Raw genomic sequence first — 23,770 nt, 5'->3', positions numbered from 1 at the left:
AGCGATTCCAAATGTGTAACTCGGAAAACTCTGCTTGCATGTTATATTCTCATTTTCCCCCTTGATTCAGCAGCGTGAGCAGTGCCACAATATGAAGCAACCTGATTGGGAGAAGATGGTTACATAACTTGCTTGAGTGATTTTTCTGAGCTACCATCATAGCATTGCTCGCTTCCCATTCTGTTTTCCGCTTCATGAAATTGAAAAATTATTCCCACAAGTGCTAGTCACAGCTTTATTTTTCCTTTGCATGCGCTAGCATGCACCTCCAGAGACTGCTAAAAATAGAACAATCAAGTAACAAGAATATAACAATATGCCATCATCTTAAAAGTACCATTGCAAACTACCTAGATCAGCATAGAGAATTCAAATTTAACTGGTCTTATAAAAGCAGTATTTGGGTGAAACAACCATAAAGCACTTGTTAAAAAGTAAAGAAAAAAGTAGTTGTCTGTCCCTGCTGATACATGGAGACCTATCATCAGGCTATAGCGCTGATATCTTCCTCCGGAATCCTCAAACTAGTTGCAGAAAATCCATCTGCAGAAGAAAATTTATAAGAATGGTTATAACATCAATTATAGATTATCTAATGAACATCAGAATATATTAAGTAACTCAGAAAAGGAAGAGATAAACATGCATGATATTATAAACATCAACAACTTTTCAGCAATTCAGCTACATCCTATGCAATGTTTGCTGCACCTCCTTGTATTAGTTTAGAGTAAACACTAAGGTACAGACTTGATGAGGGTGAAAAGGGTGAAGAGGAGCATAATTAAACCATCACAGCCTCTATTACCCCTCTGCTTACCCTTTAGTGAAAGCTCAACTACATTCATGTAGCAGGTTTGAGGCACCTCCTTGAACGAGTGCAGAGTAAACAATAAGGTACAGACTTGATAAGGGTACAAGAGGGTAAAAGAGAAGTATAACTGTAAACCTCAGTAACAGTTCTCAATTTTAACCTGACCTTCAAATTCTTCATACCCAGTATCTAGCCCTGAAAACCTAATTACAACCCTAGCATGCCTTCATGGGGGAAAAAAAGGAAATCATTGCAACCTCTATTCCCCCTCTGCTTACCTTAACAAGCAAGCAGCCATCAACTGGATGCATCTTGAAGGCCACCTTTTCAATCAAAGAACAATGTTCTTATTACATGTTGTTGAGAACATCTTTCTTATAAACAATTAAAGACAGACTTAGCAGGGTCAGCTAGTACAGGAGACAAGAAAAAAGGATTCGAGGTTGAAGATGGTTCACTTGAGATCATTGATTGGCTCTGCAAGGTTCTTTGTCTGATATCACCCATCAATCAAGACAGATTATATCTGGGAAAGGAGATGCCAGTTAACATTTTGATGCAAATAGTGGTCATTAAGTTCCAGAAAGCGATGGAGCTGCATGTGGTGGCACGAGAATGGACTTGTAGGGCAGGGGCGATCTGCAGAAGCAGAGGGCTTCTGAGATAAATGGAAATATCGGTTTGTCTTGGGTTCAGGGACCCAATGAAATGAGCAAGATATCAAATAGTATAAACCTTGCATTGGTACGCATAATCCTTAACCAAAATATTGATTAGTCCTGGACAACAAGATGATGCATCAATTTTTTTTCTCTGATTTCCATTTGAAAAGGGCAATTTATTCCTACATTCATGATGCCAGACAGCAAGGAAGAGGAAGGAGAAATAGAGAAAGAGACGGGAGGAAGAAGAGAAGAAGAGAATTAGGCTTCACGCCTAGCCCTTACTCAGGGTTTCACACCCAGGCTAGAATAAAAGGAACCAAATTTTTATTCATAGCATACCCCATACAATGTACGGTCCAACATATTTATAAGATCCAAAAAAAAACAAAAAGACTCCTACAAAGAAACTAATCTCACAAAGACCCTCAAAGATGACAAAATACCTAAATAATCCCAAAGGCTATCAAAATAAAGCAAATCACTCTAACCACAATGAAACTAGCTGGACCACCTGCGGTGACCATAGACCCGAGTGATAGGTGGTCTGGTACTGGCGAACGAACCAAGAAGTCGACCTCGACGAGCGCGGCTCGGTGTAGCTCTGGTAGTACTCCAACAGGTCCGGGTCAATCTGCTGAAGCTCATCTCACGTGATCCAAGTGGAGTCGGACTTTGGTCGTCCTCGCGAACGAACCAAGAAGCGTTGGATGCCTCCATCACCGGTAAAAACTGTCTGATCATCTAAAATAGCATCAATTTACTCTTTTTGTGCTAGTTAGAGGGGCAAAAGAATCAAGGCTGGTATGGGATCAGGAATAGGGAGATCATCGGGCTTAGGAGAGGGCTCGACAAAAGGGTCATCGGAGATTGCTGGTGGGCTCGTGTAAGTAACCAAATCTTCGACATTAAAAGTTGTACTAATACCAAAATCAGATGGAAGATCAATGACATAGGCGTTAGTGCCAACACTGTGCAACACCCTACATCGCCCAGCAATACGAGCATGCAAGATATCAAATAGGAAATATCGGTTTCTCTTTGTATCATGGACCTAATGAGATGAGCAAGATATCAAAGAGGAGAAACCTTGCATTGGTATGCATAATCCTTAACCAAAATATTGATTAGTCCTAGACAACAAGATGATGCATCAAAATTTTTTCTCTGATTTCCCTTTGAAAAGCGCACTTTATTCCTACATTCAACTTTAAACTGAATCCTAGATTTAAAGATTGAGAAGTTGATACACCAGCACATATCATATCACTTCAATTTAGTGGCCCTCCAACAAAATCTAACTGGTAACACTTGAAGCATATGAATGAATGGATGGTTTTTAACTTGGAGTCCAACAATGTCAATCTTTATATCCTTGCTATATGCGAGTTACACCAAAATATTTTCTCTTTAAACTTACAAGCCTTAAGTTTCTAAATTCTTGGATTTACAAATTTATGTTGAGCAGAGAAAAAGTAGCAGAGTCATAGGATTCCTATTCCCAAGGAAATCAAACTGTAATTTCTAATATTATTGATCAACATTTATGTTGTAGAAAGACAAACATAAAATGCACTAGTTAGAAGTGGTTAAATCCATCAACATAAGCATATCACAAAATGAAGTATACTTCTAAAGAGTAAGTTTCTACTCAACGGTGTCAAATTGCAACAAGAATAAGACAACATCAAGGAAGCCCCCGGGCCTAAAGTAAGTTCCGACAAAGTGATGTCTAAGAACCTTAAAGTTTACCCATTGTCCTAGAGGACTGTTAATGCTAAAACAACAAAAGTCTTTCTATATATGATGTAAAAGCAGAATGCCATCTCCAGAACTAACGACAACATATATGTTCAAGTGATCACCCAAAAAATTGGCCAAGAATTTATAGAAATGATTATAACATGTCTTAGGCTTTTAAAATTCAGGTCATTTTGTACACGGTTAGATGTTTCTTTTCCTTTTATGTCCTCTTCTCTGCAAAACAGAGATTTCTGGATTGAAAAAGTCACTCAAAATGTTGCTAGTTTAAGCTCCAGGGCTCTTTTCAACCATTTGACAGAGCAAGAAATAACCTTGACAATTAACACTTCAAGCAGAAAAACAGATTTAGTTCTGAAAATCTGCTCAAATTGTAAACTTTAATTGAACTCTAAACTAGTTTCAATGAAGAGTCATCAATTGTAGTTCTACAGTCATGGTTGAAATAATGAATACCTCTTTTGCTCCTATGATTTGCTTCATGTGTCTATTCATTAATTTCTTCCCACCTTCAACTTTCCTTAAGGTATATGTAAATATCCAAATTAACATAATATATTCCATCATCTCCATACTTAGCCAGTGTAAAAAGACAACAATCCTAGCATATCTGAAGTGCTTTTTTCTTCTTCTTCTGTACTTCCAGCCAAAGTTCTTTTCTAAGTCAATACTTATAGGACATTTTCTTGTATCGTATGCATCAAAGTGTCTTTTGAAACCATTTCACTTTTATTTTTTGACAGCCTGCACATCTCAATATATCAGCTAGTTTTTTGGCAAAGCCCATCTAATGTCAAAATTTTGCTATTACCCATTTCCCAGACATTGCAATGCAGTATAATTACAATCCAATAGTACTAATAAATCCCAGTTCGGTGAGTATCTCTCTATCATGCTCACAACAAAGCAATATGCTATGTACCAAATGCCAATGATAAAACATAGACCACCACTTGCCATCATGCAAAATGCAGTTGGGTGAAGGTAAATTGGGTGAAGGTGGGTTACATATATGGAAGGGAAAAATCCCTCAACAGCTACTCCTTCACAGTAATGTTATACATAACTAGAGCCTGGTAGATCTTTTAATGGCTGAACTAGTTAGAACAAGATTTACCCCTATTTAGCCAACAATATGGAACAAGTAAACCAACAGAGTTGGGTCGATCATAAAATAAGCTTTTAGGTCCTGAATTTATACCAATAAACATGCCTAGATCTCGACCAAAGCTAGAGTTTGTGTATAATTCATGTATCAATCAATCCGTTTATCATACATCTCTAGAGTCGTAAACCTTTCAAATCTTCTACCACATGTAGAAGGCATGACGCATAGGGCTGTCATGCCGCTAGGCAGCTGGCTGGAATTCAGATGCACTGCAAAACAAATCATATTAAAAAAACAAAAAATCCATAATACATAACCAATTCTCTCCTCACATGACTCGCAGATTGTTCACTTCTCAAAGAATATAACCTTAGTTAATTTCTTATCCTTTTGCCTGCATATCAGAATCATCCAAACACAACAGATTACTCTAAACACAAGACATAGTAATAAGAGAAACAGAAAGCACCAAAAATTGATACTACTGCCATGAAATACCTAATAGCTAGATCAACAGCATACAGCAACAGCGAGTTACAGAATATAAAATCATTGCCGACAATAAGATTTCTTTTCTTGACTCCATTAAAAGTTGACGTTCTGTTCAGAAATCAAAGCAGGAGGAACACCAGAATAAAGGCAAGATCGAACAAAAGACACGAGATGAAGCCCAAAAGATTTCGCACAGGAAGGATTGGGAGAGAGAGGGAACCTACTTAGAGTTCGAGTTTGAGCTCCTCCTTTTCTTGGCAGAGGTAGTGGAGGATGTAGGGGGTGACGCGGATGACGGCGACCCACGCGCCCATGATGCTCAGGTGGGTCTTCAGCTGCTTGTAGGCCGTGGCCTTGTCCGGCCTCCGAGGTATTGCTCCCAGGAACATCTCGATCGCACTCCGCTTGCTCTCTCGCTGGTTTCTTTCTTTCCCTCGGCAAAACCCTAGCAGTGGGGAAGACTGGGGACTTTGGGGGCATATTTATAGGCACCTGAGAGCTTTCACCAAATGGGTTTGTGTTTTGGTTCGGTGAACCGACTCATTTTAGGGGTGGCAGTTTGTGTCCTCACGATTGATAATTTCCCGTGGATTTTTAGCTTTGTTCACATACCTCAAACCCGACCCTACAGCATGCATCTTTTGCTTCGTCTTAAAATGGCTCCAAAGAGAATTGCATAGGCTCTCCATACCACATGAATAATATCTAAACATAAAAACATAATGAGTTAGGAATGCCAACATGTGAGTGAAATTTGGCTCATAAGTTCAGATAGTTAAATAAATACTGATGAGATCCTGGGAAATAGAGGTGAATCTGATATATGTGATACGCCTCGGAACCAATTATAGCTGATATAGTAGACCGACTAATCAGAGCGTACCATGAATTTTTCAATCAACTAATCAAAGCCCGCCATGGGGTTGACCCTAGAGGTGTGCGGAGAGTTATTTAAATTTCAAACTCTCATTCCATCTGGCGACACTTCGACCACGATTGCAAACTGTTTCCATAACCGTGTGACGAACAAGCGAGATATACAAAGCGTGATGCGCGAGCAAAATGCTTATGCGTGATCTTGGGACATGCAATCAGTTACCAAAAATGATTGATCTGCACATCCTAACTCTTTTGCAATGGGCACCAACCCTCGCCTATAAAAACCATTTCTAAGGGATCCTCTTAGTAAGTGTTCTTGAAACTTTTTATGCCCTTGTATTGCCATTCTGCTACTCTCACAATACCTCCGTTGTTTTCTGAGGATCTGTTTGACTTAGGCATCGAAGGTCCTCCACCAGACACTCTCCGATAAAAGAACTTCTCTAACTTTGTTGTTTCATATCGGATCCAATGTTGGAAAGAATGTCTAAGCACAATCGCCTCTACCCAACACCATCTTGGAAGCAACCAGCGGCGGAGCTATCGCCACCCAAGCATAGCAACCGCCGTATCGCCACCTCAGAGATACATCACAATCTTCAACTGATCTTTACGGTCTGAGCAGTTGATCGTTGGAGCTTTCTAGCTGTTCAGCCAGCTCGACATCTTGGTCGGGCCAATTCTCAGCGACAATAGATTGACACTAGAGGAAGAGCTCGTGATCTCACTACCAGAGGTTGCAATAGATGGTAGACAACTTACAGCTATGAAGTCGCGAAGAATACATACAGCACCCTTGACATCCTAACAAGACGCACCTGTAGAGTCCGATAGCGTTCTATAGAGCCCTTCAAGGGCTTCGCCTCCACCGGAGCCATAGACAGCATCAGTAGTTACTGCTGATCAGTTTCAACTGCTCGTGCAGCAAGTTCAGGCTATGACTATAATCGTCCAAACTTGTTGTAGATGACCGCCAACAACTAGCAGCAATAACAGTATCAGGCCTGCGAGCTAAGCGACCATAGAGTCTCAACGCAGTCGAGCCACCACTCCCCTCCTCGGAGACCAGGGCGGGCTCAACAGAGCCATCGCTTCTACCCTCAAAGCTCAGGTCGGGCTTGCCGCATCCACCATTCTTGTTTACGGAAACTTGGACAAGATAGGAGGCATCGGTCACCGAGCTTACAATCGTGAGAGAGATGAACGCGTAGCCACTCTTCCCCCCGTCAATTGGAGAGGGCCTCCAGGAGGGAGGCTGACCTTGATCGCAAGCTTGAGAAGATGGACTGCTACCTTAAACCCTTGAGGTTGCACCACACCGAGCTCAGGAACATGTTGAGTTCACTACTGAGCCCCTACTCTCGGCAAGGATCATGGAGGAGCCCCTCCCTTTCCAGTTTAAGATGTCGCAGCTTGAAAGGTACGATGAAAATACCGACCCCTTGGACCACTTAAAGAGCTTCAAAGCTCTCATGATGCTCTAAGAGGCCAGTGACTCAGTCCTATGCAGAGCTTTCTCGCCACTATTCGGAAAGTGGTCTGGCTATAGTACATCAAGCTCCAGCCAAACTTCATTCATTCTTTCGAGCAATTCGGTTGAATGTTTGTGGTCCGCTTCATGAGTAGCCTAAAGCAAAAGAAAGGGTCAGCACTCTCTTCACCATCAACCAGTGAGAGGATGAGTCCTTTTGGGACTACATCAGCCGCTTCGACGCGGCTACTTTAGAGATTCACGATCTGAACCATTCGGTCGCCATATTTGCCATAAGGAGTAGACTGAAAATGTCTTAGTTTCTCTTCTCTCTAGAGAAGAGGTTTTCGAGAGATTACACTGAGCTCCTCGCCCGAGCTGACAAATACATCAAAGTTGAGGAGCCTATGACAGTTCGATGAGGTTCAGCCGAAGACAAACCCAGCAAGAAGAAAAAAAAGAAGCAAGCTTAGAAGGACCTACAAGAGCCGAACAAAAAGCTAAGAAGAATGAGAAGAGTTCTTGCCGGTCAAGGAGTCCACCTTGGAGGTTCGAGAGGTACACACCTCTCAATGCCTCTTATGGACAAATCCTCATGCAGAATCAAAACTAGGGCTACGTGAAATGGCATCAGAAGATGAAGCTAGTTGTCTATAAAAATATAAACAAATTTTGCAAGTTCTACAAAGATTATGGACACGACATTGAGAACTGCATACAGCTCAATAATGAGATTGAGGCCCTCATCTAGCGGGGTTTCCTCGGTGCATACATTAACGACCCACGGATTGAGCTAACACTGGTTGGGAGCAACCTGCTCTTGAGTTGTAGATTGAAAATCGACCATTTGTAGGAATTATCAACACTTTTTCAAATGGATCGATAGCTAGCAAAAAAAGCTCATCCCTAACCTATGCTCGAGTAGCCTAGATAGAAAGCCCTACCCTGAAGAAGTAGAAGATGGATGAGGTTATCTCCTTCTTAGACAATGATGCAAAAAGCGTGCAGACTCCTCACGATGATAATGTTGTAGTTTCTCTAACTATCGCTAACTTCGATGTAAAACAAATTTTAGTAAATAATGGAAGCTCGACAGATGTCTTATGTTATGAGGCTTTTTTAAAATGAATTTACCGATTTATCAGTTGAGAAAAATCAACTCTCTTTTGATCGGATTCTGGGGATACCTAGTCCTTATGGAAGGCATCATCTCCCTTTCAGTTACTGCAGGGCAAGTGCTGAGGCAAACCACTGTGATGTTCAACTTTCTAGTCATCAAAATTTCTTTAGCTTACAATACTATCTTGGGACAGCTCGGGCTGAACACTCTGTGCACTATAGTCTCTACCTACAACCTACTAAGAGGTTCTCGATCAGGAGCGGCGTAGAAGAAGTTCGAGACGATCAAGCGCTAGCTTGACAGTGCTATGTCGCTAGGCTCCAAGAAAAGAAGCCTATGAAGATGTTGCCAATCAAAGGCTTTGATACCCGATATGAGCAAATACAGCAGCTTCGAGAATCACTGAGGAAGTCCTTCCAGTCCCCCTCAATAAAGCAAACCCAAGCAAGATGGTGTATATTAGGGCCTACCTCGATGAAGCAGCCAAGCTCGGCTCATAGACTTTCTTCGAGCTAATGCTGATATCTTCACCCAGTTAGCCTCTGATATGCCAAGTATAAGCTTTGACGTTATTGTTCATAGGTTGAGTGTGGATCCAACGCATCGACCTGTTCGATAAAAGAAGAGGAGCTTTGCCACAAAGAGGCAGCACACCATTAATGAGGAGGTAGATAAGCTTCTCAAGGTAAGCTTTATCCGTGAAGCTGGTTACCCCGACTGGATAGCCAACATCATCGGATGAAAAAGGCTAACAGAAAATGGCAAGTGTCCATCGACTTTATCGATCTAAATGAGACCTGTCCTACGAACATCTTCTTGCTTCCATGGATCGACTAGCTCATAGATGCCACATCAGAGCATCAGATGCTGAGCTTCATAGACGCATTCTCGGGTTACAGCCAAATTTGGATGGTGTCTGAGAATGAAAAAAAGACTTCCTTCCTCACCGATAAAGAACTTTACTGCTATAGGTCACCCCCTTAGGTTTGAAGAATGCAGGAGCCATTTACTAGCACCATGCCAACAAGATCTTTAGGACCAAATCGACTACAATATGGAGGTGTACGTTGATGACATGTTAGTCATAAGCGGATAGGTTGAGCATCATGTGATTGACTTCAAGAAGATCTTTAGAGCCCTAAAAAGATACTATATGAAGCTCAACTGAGCAGGTGCACCCTCGGGGTTACCTCAAAAAAAAAAATTCAGATTTATGGTGACACAGCACGGGATCAAGGCCAACTCGAAGAAGATCTATACTATGCTGGAAATGACACTCCCTGAGGATGAAGAAGGAGGTAGAGCATCTGACAGGCCGCATCGTGGTGCTCGGTAGATTCATGGTGCAAAATGCTGAGGCAGATCAAGAGTGTCAAGCCTTCAACCAGCTAAGAGAATACTTCATCTTGTCACCATTATGCACAAAACCAAACCCAAGGGAAATGCTTTATCTTTATCTAGTCGTGTCCTCCTCAACGCTAAGATCGGTTCTCATCTGAGAAGAAGATGGAGTACAAAGATTGATCTACTATACGAGCCAAGTCCTTTAAGATGCCAAGACAAGATACCTTAAACTTAAACAGATAGTCTGCGCTCTTATCACCTTGGCTAGGAGACTTTGGCTCTACTTTCAGGCCCATTCCATCATCGTGTTAACCGATCAACCACTAAAGCAAATTCTGCAAAAGTTGGATGGATCAAGAAGGTTGACCAAATGGGTAGTTGAACTCAGAGATTTCGACATCCACTACTTTCCCCAACCAGCCATCAAAGCTCAAAAACTGGCCGACTTTCTCATGGAATGCACTAGTTTTGAAGATGTGGAGGTCAGCATGGAGCCAAAGAAGCATAAGCTATAAGAGTCCTGGACCCTCCATGTTGATGGATCCTCTAACCCAAATAGAAGTGAAGTCGGGATAATCCTTTCTAGTTCGAATGGAGTCATGGTAGAGTATGACTTGCGTTTTGGCTTCAAGACGTCCAGCAACAAAGCTAAGTATGAGGCCCTCCTTACTGGCATCAAGCTCGCCCAAGAACTTACAACTCGACACCTAAAAGCTCTCAGCAACTTTCAGTTGGTTGTCAGACAGGTTTGAGGAGACTTCGATACAAAGATCTCCATGATAGCAAAATACCTTCAAAAGGTCAAGGATATCACCTCGGCCTTTGAGGATTTTGAGGTCTTATACTTTTCTAGAATGAAAAATGCTAGAACCGATCTACTTTAGAAGCTCGCCACCTTGGAATGCACCGATTTGCAGAAGATGCTCTATCTTAAAATGCTCGACAAACTAAACATCGAGGAGGAGCCAAGCCCAGTTCTGCAAGCCAACTTCGAACCGAGCTAGACCGATCTCCTCATTAACTACCTTTAGGATGAGAAACTTTCCAAGGACAAAGAGGAAAGCTTGGAGGCTTAAGAACTAGTCCATAAAGTACATTCTTCCGGAGAAAAAACTCTACAAAAGGTTGTTAACTCTGCCTCTCCTCTAATATCTCCAACCTTTCGAGTCCAATATGCTATTCGAGAAGTCCAACACTGTGAATTGCTTTGAAATTTTATATAGTTTAGGCATACAATTATCAATTGAAAATAACACAATGTGCAATTCTTTTCAATCATTTTAAAGAATATTTTGCATGCTTTAAGTTATGTAGCAAAATAAGAAAAATCATATGTGAAGAACATAAAAAGTAAGAAGAACATCATTGTTTTTGTCAACAAAACACAATGCTTGATATAATAGATACTAAAGAAATAATTTTTAGATAAATTCATCATGTAAGTTCACCCATTCAACTTGATAGAAAAATAAAATACCAACAACAAAAGTTAGCATTATGTTGAAATAAACAAGTTGAATCTACATAGAGAGGGTAATTTCCATATTCCAAACTAGATGGACTTATTCTTCAATGATCTAGCCATCATTTCTCGACTTATACCATAATGGGTAAAATAATATCATGCGATGTATTAAAAAAGAAAATGATTAAGTTTCACTTTTGTGGAACAAGCATGATTAGCACATTATATATGTATGGTTTTTTTCTTTAATATCTTCAGCTATTGAGAAATTTCATATAACTCTAGTCAAGGCAACATAACACATTTGTCATTTTGGTAATTTCTTTGTTCTCAACTAGATGGACTTATTCTTCCATAGCTTAGCCCATTATTTATCTTGATCCACCATGAATAAAATAACATCATTCAATGTATATATTAAGAAAAGAAAATAATTAAATTTTACTTTTGTGAATAAACATGATCAACAAATTACATATGTATGGTTTTTTTCTTCAATATTTTTAATTGTCGAAAAATTTCATATAGCTCCATCCAAAGTAGCATAACATATTTTCATTTTGAAGGTTTTCCAAAAATTGTTAATATAATGAACAAAAAATATATAAAAATAAACAACTTAAATATATAAAAAATGTAAGTGCATTACAAAATAAATATAATATTTAAAATTAAATAATTATATAGAGGCTTATCCGAACGACACCAGGAGCTATATCACTCGATATATTATGCTGCTTTTTATGTACCACTTATCCCAATGGCACAAGATATGGGATTCTTAATATTATATTGAATAAAATTAGCGAAGTACTTGCGGCAACTGAGAAAGAACCCGGGTGAAAGAATTCTTCATGAAATTAATATTGAAGAAAGAAAGTTAAATATTATTGAATAAAGGAGAAGTACAAGCCACTGGTTGAAAAGAAACAGCAAGAAAACTAATGAAAAAGGGGAAGACATCGTGAGCCGCCCGCTCTTTAGAAATATTAGGTAGTATCTTACGTGACTAATCATTCTAAAAAGATTCTGAGGGAGAAAGGACCGGTGCATTTGAAAGTTGTTATACTTTAATATTTTTGGATGTATTCGTACGTACTATGAATAGGGTCCCACCCGCCTCCAGATCTCCCCAAGACCACTTATCGTCGCTTTGAGCTGCGGCACCTCGATGGCGATCTTATGGTTCCCCTATTCCCTCTGCTCTCTAGCTTGGTCCCGGGACTTGGATGCCCCCCTCGACCTACTTTGTGAGCTCTCTTGTTGGTTCGCTTGATGGCCCCATACCCCACGGCCGGTAGGCCGGCGTACTTTTGGGACTTGGGGAGGCCGCCGGTGTTGAAGTTCTTGAAGCCACTGACCTTGTCGAAGATCTTGCGGATGCCGGAGAATAGCATTTCCTCGACGGTGTTTATCTCGGACTTCAGCGAGTCTCGGTGCTTGAGGTCCTCATCCTTGAGACAGAGGGCCTCGGCAAGGTCTAGAGCGGCCTGATTGGCGGAGTGCCCGGCCTCGCCCTTCTCGCAGTGGGCCTTGTCGCGCTTCTTGAAGGCCTCATGGGCGAGGGCCTCGAGGCAGTTGAAAGAGGTTCGGAGGTCGGCGCAGGAATCCTCAGTAGCCTTCCGAGCGCGGTGCTCCTCCTTAAGCTCAACGAGGAGGTTGCGGACGAGTTGCCCGGCGGTGGCGGTTGCGGAGGAGGGGTCATCAAGATCAGGGGTAAGGGCGGGGGCGGCAGGGAGGACGATTAGGAGGGCGTCATCGTCACCGTCGGCGTCGCTGAGGACAGCATCGTTGGGGTCTTCGTCGGTCAAGGAGGGAGGAAAGGAGGGTCTATTTTCCAGTCGTGTTTTCGGTCTTTTTATTTTCTTTCCGGTCTCCTCCCGGCTGGAGGAGGAACCGAGAAGGAGAGGGGACATGAACGGGGATAGCCATTTTGTTTGGGCCTGCAAGAGACCAAGAATTGGACTGGTTTGGGTTTAATCGAGGCCAGGGACTAGACCTGGTCCGAGTCATTTAATTGGCTCTTCCCATCACCCCTCCCCATCCCCATCAGAGGTTAAATATTTAATCGAAAAATTATATATAAAAATAGCAGCAACAACCAAAGAAAATTCTTACTCCTTGAACATTTTTTCTGAAATATATTTTTTTAATAATTTTTTAAGTTTAAAGAGTTCAAATAAAATTTTTATTTTTGAATATATTTTTTTTTAAGTTCAAAGAGTCTAAATAAAATTTTTACTTTTTAGATATTTTTTATTTTTTTAACTTTTTCTATATTTTTTAATTTTTTAAAAAAAATTGAGGAGGGCTCCAACTTTTTTTTTTTAATAAGATGTCAGATTTGTGTTGACGATTTTTTTGGTCCGACTGATGTTCAACCCGGTCCGTCCAACCCGATCGGCTTGACACTCCTAAGATATCCCGAGCGAGGAGCAAACCGCGATCATCAGGCCTTGTTCGTGGATCTGGATAATGTATATTGCTCGCCAGGATCACCCTAACTCAGTCCCCACGGTAGTACTTCGAGACAAAGTAAAACAAAAGAGTACAAATATAACATCGAGATATCGAGGTCCGAGAATCATCCTCTTTGGTCCTCTCCAGCTTCTTCCAACGGCCATGGCGGCGCCGGCGAAGACGGCGGAGTACGAGTTCGAGTGGGGCCCGTCTCCGGCGACCCCCGACATTTCCCCGCTAGCGAGGATCACCCACGACATCAGCCCCCCTCTGATCGCCATGATCGCCGTCGTCGGCACCGCCCTCGTCATCGTCCTCTGCGCCCGCATCCTCTCCCGCTACCTCCACCGCTGGCGCCGGTGGAGGCGCCGCCGACTCCTCCTCCAATCCACTGCCGCAGTCTCCGACCTCGAATCCCCCCCTCCACCCGCCGGCGGTGCGTCTTTCGGCTCCTCCTCCGGCTACTTCCTTTCCCCCTACGGCCTCGATGATTCCGCGATCAAGACCCTCCCCCTCTCCCTGTACTCCAAGTCCAGGGCCAAACACCTCGCCGCCACCAATCGGGAGTGCGCTGTGTGCCTCCTCGAGTTCGAGGACGACGACTCCCTCCGCATGCTCCCCCTCTGCTCCCACGCCTTCCACGTCGATTGCATCGACGTCTGGCTCCGATCGCATGCCTCCTGCCCCCTCTGCCGCGCTGCCGTATTCCACTACGAATCCCCTTTCGTCCCGATGGGGGCCGCCCGAATCCGCCCCAGCCTCGATGATCTCCTCCTCGATCCACCGCCCGAGTTCCCGCCGCCGATGCCCGATCCTGAAACCGAGATCGTCCCCGCCGCCGCCGCCTCCCCGCCCTCGATCCGCGGGGTCGACCGATTCGGCTTCCGGGATTTGGATTTCCTTCTGAAACGGTCTTATTCTCTCGGATTCGAGCGGAGCCTGGCGGCCGATCGGATGGTCCACGACGCCTCCACCGCCTCGCCGTGGCGGTACCCGTACCGGAGTTTCTGGAGCAAGCAGTGGCCGTCGCCGTTCGGAGGCTTTGCCGGGGGCGGCTCCTCCTCCGCCTCCTGGGCGGCGATGGGTTTTTCGTACCGATCCTACCGGAGCGTCGCCGGGAAATCGCCATCCTTCCAGCGGCGGGGGTTCTTCCAGCTCTCGTCGGACCCGAACATCCGGCTGAGGGGCGTCGCGGGGGCCGTCGTTCCGGCTGAGCCACTTGATGACGAGCCCGTCAGCGCCGACGGAGCTTCTGTGGCCGGAGAAGCTGAACCGACGGTAGCCGGTCGCAGCGGCGTGCGCTGACCTGGAGTCGGCGGTGGCAGGAGAGGGGCCCGACGGATGGGGTCATCAGCCGGAGCGCTCTCAATTGTGCGTTGCATGCGAGATATTAATGAGTTGCCGGTTTCTTTGGGGAAAGTAGAGAAAAAGACGTGTTATTGTTCTCTATTCTCTCGTCTTCGGTCTTCGTGGAGGACGAGCGTTCGTCGGTTATGAAGGAGTAGCGGGACGGAAGAGATGGGAGCGCGCGATGGAGACGTTGGCGTCGCGGCTCCGGAGGAACGATACGGGTTGAGATCGCGGCATCGTGTTTCGGTGCCGCCGTGCCGGTGCTGGCGCCGGTAACGGTTTTCGGTGGACCGACCTTGTTTACCGGGCGGACGTCGTGCCATAGAAACATTTATGCGGATCCATGATCCGCTATCGATTTTACCACCGAAGTACGTGCCGTTTGCTTACGCGGGTGTTCTCAGATCCCAAGCCAGTAAAAAGAACTCCATATTGCACGCCGCCCTGTATTGATATTTTTAAAAGGACTATATCACAGAATTGGGGAAAACAATAATAGAACAAATCTACTATGGGAATTGGCTTTTCTGTATGGTTCATAGTCATGCTTGTGTGGTTAAATTTAATCTTTATCTCAAATAAGAGAATTAGACTTAGTATATATTGAAACCAGGTATGGACATGTGCGAAAATGCTACATGATATTGTTCAGAAAAACCTATTTACAATTTGATCTCATATAACCGTTGTCTTTTGGTTTTGCAACAGATTAAGTGCCTTAGGAGTATGAAGGATTCTGTTTTGATTCTTGGAGCATTAATTTTAGCGTAAATTAATTTCCGATCCTCTCCTTGGCTACAGTATAACGCTAAGTCCCTATTGACCCAAATCAAGCTTTCCGGTCCAAGATTGGAGATAATCTTAATTACCAGTCCATAACATAAGTTTTTTTTTTTTTTCCGAAGTTGCCCTTTCGTTGTCATTATGGTTGAAAACGTGGAATCGGTTAGAAAATTGACCGCAAACAGGGAAATATTGGTTCGGATTCTTCTTTCCTTCTTCTTGTAGTAGATAATATCGAACGTAAAGGGGTGAGTTTCAAGCGGAAAGGGGAGAGTTTCTCTATTGGAATCGTGGACAAACAAGATTTCTCCATTGGCAGCGACTTGGGGAGATCGTTCGCAAACAGGGGATATGGCTTGGATTCTCCTTTTTTGCTTTTTGTAGCAGAAAGAATCAAGTGGAAAGGGGAGAGTTTCAAGCGGAAAGGGGAGAGTTTATCCATTGGAATCGTGGACGAACATGGTTTCTCCATTAGCAACGAGTCGGAGAGATCGTTCGCAAACAGGGGATATAGTTTAGATTCTTCATTTCTGCTTCTTGTACCAGAGAGAATCAAGCGGAAAGGGGAGAGTAATAGAGGTTGAAATACTATTCTATGAGTTGCCGAAAATTCAGGCGAAAATTCAGGTTCCTCCTTATTTGTTTGCTTAGAGTCCCTTTCGATATTTACCGGCAATGGTTTCATTGCACAAGAGTAATAGAGGTTGAAATACTATTCCGATAATTTCTCATAATCCACTGAGGCATCCTTCTGTTCTCCTCTATTTTCCGAATGCGATTGAAAGAAAACCCTGTTTTAGCTGGATTATCTTCTTATGTGTCTGTCATTGCTCATATACTGCTTGGAGACATAAACGTGTGAGTCGGTGTGACTTCCATTGCTGATATCATATTCGAAAAATAGTTGATGTGGCAGTATTTCCTTCGCTTCATTGTTGTAATAGCATTTGGAACTTCCATCAGTTCATCTTTTTTCTTTTTTCTATTGTCATGGCTTCAAAAAAAACTAGTAGCCCTGTTTTCATGGCTATTTGTTTTTATGGTGCCGAAGCTCTTATTATTTCCATCTCCGAGGACACAAATCTCGATCAAATTTACAAAGAAATACAAATCTTAACAATGAAATTTAAAACAAACATTAAGATGCTTACCACCAAAGCGACCGTGCAGCCATCCATATATTTAGCCGATCCCTTGCCAGTGATATTCCTTGACCTCACACTATCGGTTAGACTAGGTATTTGTTGGCGAAGAAAAGCAAAAACAGCAAGACCCCAACTATATGAACCTAAGCGGTCTAAATCATCAAGAAATGCACATAATGCCTTAGGAACATAATAGTGTATAGTTGGAAAGAGGATAGTCACAAAGAGATATAGAACCCATAACTTTGTGAAATCCTCTACATCTTGTTGTCCGCTCTTTCCAACAAGAAATTGTAATCTATTTTTAACTGTATTTCTATTGGCTTTTTTATGGTCCCCCTCAAAAAAACGGATGATGAGGTCAGACGTAATTCTCCCCTTCCTATGCAGTTCTACCTCATCGTCCGTCGCACTTAAACCAAGAATTAGTGCAAAATCGCTCCCTACAAAAGGAACTAAAACCTTACCAAACCAAAAACCCTCCTCCTCGTCATCCCAGAAGGAGAGTAAAGTGTCCAAGACAGGCCTACTCTGTTTAATATATGGAAGACCTAGCAAATGCCCAAAAGGTGTGCCGGTGATCCTAACCTTCTGCTCATGAGACATTAACGGGACTAGGGTGACGATAAAATTGACAAAATGGCTGAAGTAACACCTACCGTTGACCATATTTTTTGGGCCAACAGCAGGTGCTTTGCATTTAGTTTGAATTGGAGCCATCAAAAATGTCTGCAACACAAATATATTCAAACACTAATTGTGAATAAAATCAACTTAAATATAGAAACATATAATTGAGTAAAACATAGACGGGATAATGAATGATTTTAAAAAACTATAACAACGAACAGAAATGAAACCAAATAATCAGGCTTTTTGCAGACAAAAATCTCCATTTTGATATCACAGCATCTCTGTCTGATAATTTATCAAATCCTAAGCATTCGCACATTTTTAAAATAAATACCCTACAATACTATATAACAGTTTCTTGTTAGGAAAAACAATTCGATAAAGAATGATGCAGGGTTTACAAACCGTCGAAGGACTGGCAATACACCTCGGAGAGGGTTTGGGAAGCAATGTGGAACGAAGCGCCGTCGACCAACTATCCGGGCGAAGTCGCGAGCGTCAAGGAAAGCTTCTGGAGTGGGACCGACAAAATGCTGTCGAATCAGAACTCTCAGTCGGAGACTTGCCGGAAAATAAAGTCGAGAGAGGAATGGATTAATAGGACAAGGGAGCAGGACCGATTTGCCCGTGGGAACTTGTTTACGGTCTTAGGGTTTGAAACAGGGGACTAAAAATTAACTGGAATTGGTGAGGAAGATGAAAAATTTTGTGGGGACATAGGATTACAAAAAGGGAAAAATATGAAACCTTAACGATGAGAGCTATTTCCGTGTGAAGAGAAGAGTAAAAAATGGGAAGAGATGAAGCCGAATCGGTTAGAACTTCAAGGCTATTTTCGTCTCAAATGGAAAGCCAGAAATGGAATGGACCGGCTATTACAAAAAGAGTCAACATGGTCTAAAACTTATAGTCTGGTCCAACACTGGATCGGCCATTAATTACCCCTTAATTTTATTTGTTGTTATAGAGGCAAAATTTTTCTTGACCTTTTTTTTTTCCTTTTGTCTTAGATGAGGAGGGCCCCCATGCTTCTCTAGAGAAGGTTTTTCTCTATCAAAATCTTTTCTTGAGGAGCAGCACTTCAACTAAGTATATGTTTAGTTTATTATCTGCATGGCAAGTCCAGTTGGAAGGTATTAGTGCTTATTTATTAGATCCCTATCTCAATGAAACTTGCATTATTTTTTAATGACATTAACATTTGGGCCATGCATGGAGAAATGTTCTAACCAAAGTTCGCCGTACTGGTACCGAACCCTATACCGGTGCCGCATTAGTATAGGCGTACCGAGTGTCGGTACGGTACGGTATGTGGTACGCTAGGCATACCGACATTGGTGTACCGAAACCGATACTCATCGATACGAGTACGGTACGTCTGATACCGACCGGTACAGCATACCATTCCAACCCTTCTTAACTTTTTATTAGCATCGAGTCCATCACCAATGGAAAAAAGATGGGGTTAGAAATTAGAATTGCACAAACATCCATGCAATAGAAACATACAAGGCCTTTCTTCCGGTAAATTGAGAATATAATAATAATATGGAAGATGTTGCAACTGTGGAACAGTGGATGGTTGGATAAATATAGTGGAGTGTTACCTTTATTTTTTTGTACAATGATATGGATGGAACAACTTTTTTATTAGAATGCAAAAATATAGAAATAATCAATTTGTTAAGCGTAATCTTGGCTAGAGTTTGATTCATACTTAATTGGAATGTAATAAAATTTCATGAAGTAGGCAAAAGTTGGCATTGAATCTAGATTTTCTATCACAAATATTGGATGCATGAGAGGGTAATGGATGTTAAGAGAGATTGATAAAAACAAAAATTATATATGGGTTCAATATAATTAGATATATCTACGAGCGAATCTATATTGTAGAGATCTTTTAGATAATCTTGAGCTGAAACCATATTTCTTGAGAAGGGGCAGGCTATTTAATAATTGCCACCGATATTAAAATTTTCAACTCAAGGCATGTTCTAGGCTAACCAATTTAAAACCAACTTACCTTATAATATCAAATACAAATCTTGGTTATGAATTCAAATTTTATCTTGTGGGACTAAATAATGATTGGCTCATGCTATTGATTTTCTCAACGTGCTCTGTGTTGTTGGGATCCCGTCAAGTTGTGGCCCACATTGACAAATGGCGTCAATATGGTCCAAGTGGGAGAATGTTGGATCCTATTTAATTAAACCCTGATCCCGTTTAATTAGAACCCACATCTTGACAAGTGTCCCTTGAATTTCGTAAATCTTGATAATCACAAGGGCATTAAGGTATTTTCATTTATCATGCTACGTTTTAATCCATAATGTCCTTTATTTTGCAGGGATAAAAGGGATAGTTCAAAGGATGTATCAAGGTCTAATTTAAATAAACCATCCTCTAACAAGCAATTACCAACAATAATATTATTCAAGGAAAGGTTTACAAATGACCGTCCAAATGAAACGGTATATCCAAAAGAAACAAGTTTTGAAATAGATATTAGGTTTCTAGAAAATCCAGGTACATAAAAGGTATTTTCTAGGTACAAAATATGGCCAGTCTTTAAGGTTAATTTGAACGTTCCAACAGCTTCCACATGTGAACGCATCTTATTTCCCATTATGATGCTTCGCTCACTTTCCGTTGGAATTCTTTTGTTCAACAATCCCTGCAAAGTTTTACATATATGGATAGTAGCACCAGAGTCAATCCACCATGTGTTATAAGGTACATCAATAAAATTTGATTCATAACACACTAAGGAAAGAAAAGTACCTTTCTTTTCGAGCCATTTCTTGTACTTGATGCAGTCCTTTTTCAAATGTCCCTGTTTCTTACAGAAGAAGCACTTTATTTGCCTTTTGTCAGTCACTTTGGCTGACACTTTCATTTTCTTCTTCTTAACAGGAATATGATGACTGGTACCGCCGACCTCTTTATGTCCTTTTCCCTTATGAGAGGTGAGATAAACACTCTCTTGCCTCTCTTGTTTTATTCTCTGCTCCTCATCAACACACATGGCTAGAAGTTGATTCATAGTCCATTTTTCTGTATGTGTGTTGTATGAGATCTTAAATGGTGCATACTCCATAGGCAGAGAATTAAGAACAAAGTGTACAAGAAAAGTTTCTGACATGTCTACTTCCAATGATTTTAATTGGGCAGCGATGTCACGTAATTCCATAATGTGCTCGCGTATGCCACCATTATCATTATACTTTAAGGAAGCAAACCTTGATATTAAGGTGCTGGCTAGGGCTTTCTTTGAACTCACAAATTGCTCTTCTACTGCTGTTAAGAATTCTTTTGCAGTTTTGCAATCTGGAATTGAGCCCCTTATCTTTCTGGAGATATGATTTTGTATGAGTAAAAGACTTAAGCGGTTTGACCGCTCCCACCTCTCATACAACTTTTTCTCCTCTGGCGTAGTTTCCTCCGTGGGGACAGGTGGCATGTCCTCACGAAGTGCCAGATCAATATCCATGCACCCTAAAGTAAATGTCAGCCTTTCTTTCCATTCCGAGAAATTTGAACCATTAAGTATTGGGATGCATAATGTAGATTGTGAAAAAACTGTCGGAAACAAAGCTGCAAAACATATGCTTACTATCAATATGCATGCTATAATTACGCTAAAACCTTATCTAAATCACTAACCCATATTAGCAATTTAGTGAGTAAATTAAAATTAACTTTACATGATTTACCCCTTTACGATAAAACTAATGTATTAAGTATGATATTTAATGAACTTTATATATCTAGTTGAAAAAATCCAAAGAATAACAGCCAGATCAGCTCCAGATCGGTGGTGGAGCACTAGGCTCACTTAAGTACCAGCCTTTCTTAGGCACGTATGCCTTTTTGACAAGCTTTTCTTAGACACCGTTATTCAATGGATAAAATTTTACTAGATATTATTCAATAAAAATGAAGAATTCAAGGCCTTTGGGCAACAAGATTTCATCATAAATATCATACTAATAGCATTATTTCATCCCATCATTAACTTTGTATAATGACTTCCCTTTGGGGCCGGTTCATTATATATGATGCAACTATTCAATTTCATGAGATGACGATAAAAAGACTCTTTATTGATTAAATTAAACTAAAGCATTCTAAAATTTATGGGATGCTTTGGCTTGTCACCACAAATATGCAAAAATTTAATCATTTATATGTCTTTTCCTACATAAGATGCTTTGGCTCGTCTCATGCATATATCATCCTTTTATCATGAAAAATATGAATAATTTAAACAATCATGTATCATCATAAGAAAGCATATAAATTGTTGATTTATGCAATAAATTTATTACATGGAGTAATACATAATTGTCAAAGTACTGTTCTGTAATGAAACTTTAGCAAAGGGACCACATAAAAATATTTTAGGACCCTTTTGATAATTCAACTTTCGGCTGGGGACCATATATGAATTTCAAAAGCCCCTTTTTCAGAATAACTTATTGTCAGGGGTTTAACTGCAAAATGCACAGTTTAGTCAAAAGGATTCGGGTTTCGGGTTGCTGGCCGATACCCAATAACCCGAAACCTGTTAATCCCTTCACCCTCCCTTTTTTTTATTATTATTTAAATGGATTCGGGTTGCGGGTATAAAAACCCGAAACCCGAAACCCGAAACCCAATTCTAATTCATCTTCTTCTACCCCAAACGAAAAGAGAAGGGGGCCAAAACCAGTGGCCCCTTCGCTCCTAAACGACGGCGGCGCAACCGCCGCCGCCGGCCGTAGGCGCGGCGGCAGGCCGCGGGGCGGCCACAAGGCGGGGCCGGAGGCCGGGGTCGGCCGCGGAGGCCGCGGGGTTCGTCCGCAGGGTGCGGCCGCAGCCCGCGGTCACGGGCCGCAGGGGCGTCGGCCGGGCGCCGTGGCAGCGGCTGGCGCCGCTGGCAGCGGCCGGGGCCGCTTAGCGGCGGGCCGCAGGCCATGGCGGGGCCGAATCCTCTCTTTCCTTCGCCCGCGGTGGCCATGGCGGCCACGGGGAGCCGCAGCCGCTGCGGGCTCGCCGAGACGGCGGGCCGCAGTGGCTGCCGGAGAGTCGTAGGCCGTTGGACGGAACCCGCCGGAAGCCAGCAGTTGGACGGGGAGGGCCGCGACCGAGACCCGCCGCAGCGGCGGTCATGGCAGCGGCTCTCCCTTCCTTATTTTCTTGAGTAAAGATGGAAGAAGGGGAAAGATGGGAAGCGTTTAGTCCCACATCGCCCAAATGAAGACAATTCATTGCTTTGAGGAATATGGGAAAAACTTCTGGTTCCGAGATTAGAGTTTAGTCCCACATCGGCCAGAGAAAAATCTTTCATTTGTTTAAATAACATCGGGGTCTCAAGCAGGTTGAACAATTAAATCAAATTGGTATGATTTATTTTGTAATCCTATTCACCTGCTCTGATACCATTGATGGAATGATTAACTTAATGAATTATAAATCATACCTTGATTCGCTAAATCCATCTTTAATTGGGCTTTGATATGCGTGCGTAGCCGCGGTCAACCTAGATTCTCTCTGATCTAAGAGAGATTAGCGAGTGATCTTATGGAGAGAGAGCTCTTAATGCATGTTTTAGAGAAAGGGTCTAACAGGCTATTTATAGCCTTCTCCAGGGACCAAACGCTGCAGGTGGTTACACCCGTGAAGAGTCACCCCCCATCAAGGTAACCCTTCACTGCTGTGAAAATACCTTAATGCCCTTGTGATTATCAAGATTTACGAAATTTAAGGGACACTTGTCAAGATGTGGGTTCTAATTAAACGGGATCAGGGTTTAATTAAATAGGATCCAACACGTGTTAGCCTAGTTTAGTATTTTTTCTCTCATGTTGCTGACTTTCCATTCAAATTTAGAAAAAAATAAGGAGCTCGTTAATTATAGCCATCATGAAAAGCTTGCCTGATAGCATGGTTATATAATGGTCCGCCGAAAAGCACTCATAGTAGTATCGAGATTTTCAAATAAAAATATTGCATGTCCATTGCTTCATGTATCCCTCATGATATCCAAAAGGGGCGTAAAACCAGATTATTTTATATCTTAATGATCAATCAAGGGCTTTATATGCTAAGGGTAAACATCTTATCTTTTATGTATATGATCCCTTTCATACTATAACATGATGACGATTGCTAGATTAAGACACCAGATATACATCAGACCTACGACTTTTTTTTTACAAAAAACCTTCTGGTGATAATGTTAACTTTTATTTGATAATAACCATTTTAGAATCGATCAGAACAAAGTCGATCGTGC

At 42.0% G+C, this 23,770-nt stretch overlaps 3 protein-coding genes across 3 annotated transcripts; 1 reads left to right on the top strand and 2 right to left on the bottom strand.

Annotated features, from left to right (window-relative positions):
- Positions 1-298: 298 nt before the first annotated feature.
- TOM6 (translocase of the outer mitochondrial membrane 6) lies at positions 299-5,306 on the bottom strand. Its single transcript, XM_008811251.6, has 2 exons — positions 5,062-5,306; positions 299-543 (listed from the first exon to the last, which is right to left on the bottom strand). Exon 1 carries the CDS (start codon positions 5,224-5,226, stop codon positions 5,062-5,064), a length of 165 nt encoding a protein of 54 aa, XP_008809473.1. The 5' UTR covers positions 5,227-5,306; the 3' UTR covers positions 299-543.
- Positions 5,307-13,436: 8,130 nt separating this feature from the next.
- On the top strand, positions 13,437-15,535 carry LOC103721172 (RING-H2 finger protein ATL65-like). Its single transcript, XM_008811252.5, has one exon. The coding sequence runs from the start codon at positions 13,592-13,594 to the stop codon at positions 14,879-14,881; it is 1,290 nt and encodes a 429-aa protein (XP_008809474.4). The 5' UTR covers positions 13,437-13,591; the 3' UTR covers positions 14,882-15,535.
- Positions 15,536-20,132: 4,597 nt separating this feature from the next.
- LOC148715012 (uncharacterized) lies at positions 20,133-20,983 on the bottom strand. Its single transcript, XM_088712649.1, has 2 exons — positions 20,275-20,983; positions 20,133-20,167 (listed from the first exon to the last, which is right to left on the bottom strand). Exons 1-2 carry the CDS (start codon positions 20,981-20,983, stop codon positions 20,133-20,135), a joined length of 744 nt encoding a protein of 247 aa, XP_088568775.1.
- Between the last annotated feature and the right edge of the window lie 2,787 nt (positions 20,984-23,770).

Source organism: Phoenix dactylifera, chromosome 1 (assembly GCF_051530095.1).
Source record: "Phoenix dactylifera cultivar Ajwa chromosome 1, Ajwa_hap1_PhDact_Kaust_v1.1, whole genome shotgun sequence".
NCBI lineage: Eukaryota > Viridiplantae > Streptophyta > Magnoliopsida > Arecales > Arecaceae > Phoenix > Phoenix dactylifera.
Note: the sequence above shows the minus strand (reverse complement) of the source record. Positions and strands in the feature narration are given on the sequence as shown.

Coding starts and splice junctions, on each gene's coding strand:
- TOM6 (XM_008811251.6), bottom strand. CDS start 5,226: ATGTTCCTGGGAGCAATACCTCGGAGGCCGGACAAGGCCACGGCCTAC.
- LOC103721172 (XM_008811252.5), top strand. CDS start 13,592: ATGTATATTGCTCGCCAGGATCACCCTAACTCAGTCCCCACGGTAGTA.
- LOC148715012 (XM_088712649.1), bottom strand. CDS start 20,983: ATGGATATTGATCTGGCACTTCGTGAGGACATGCCACCTGTCCCCACG. Junction 20,168..20,274: donor GAAATGGCTCGAAAAGAAAG/GTACTTTTCTTT, acceptor AAAACTTTGCAG/GGATTGTTGAACAAAAGAAT.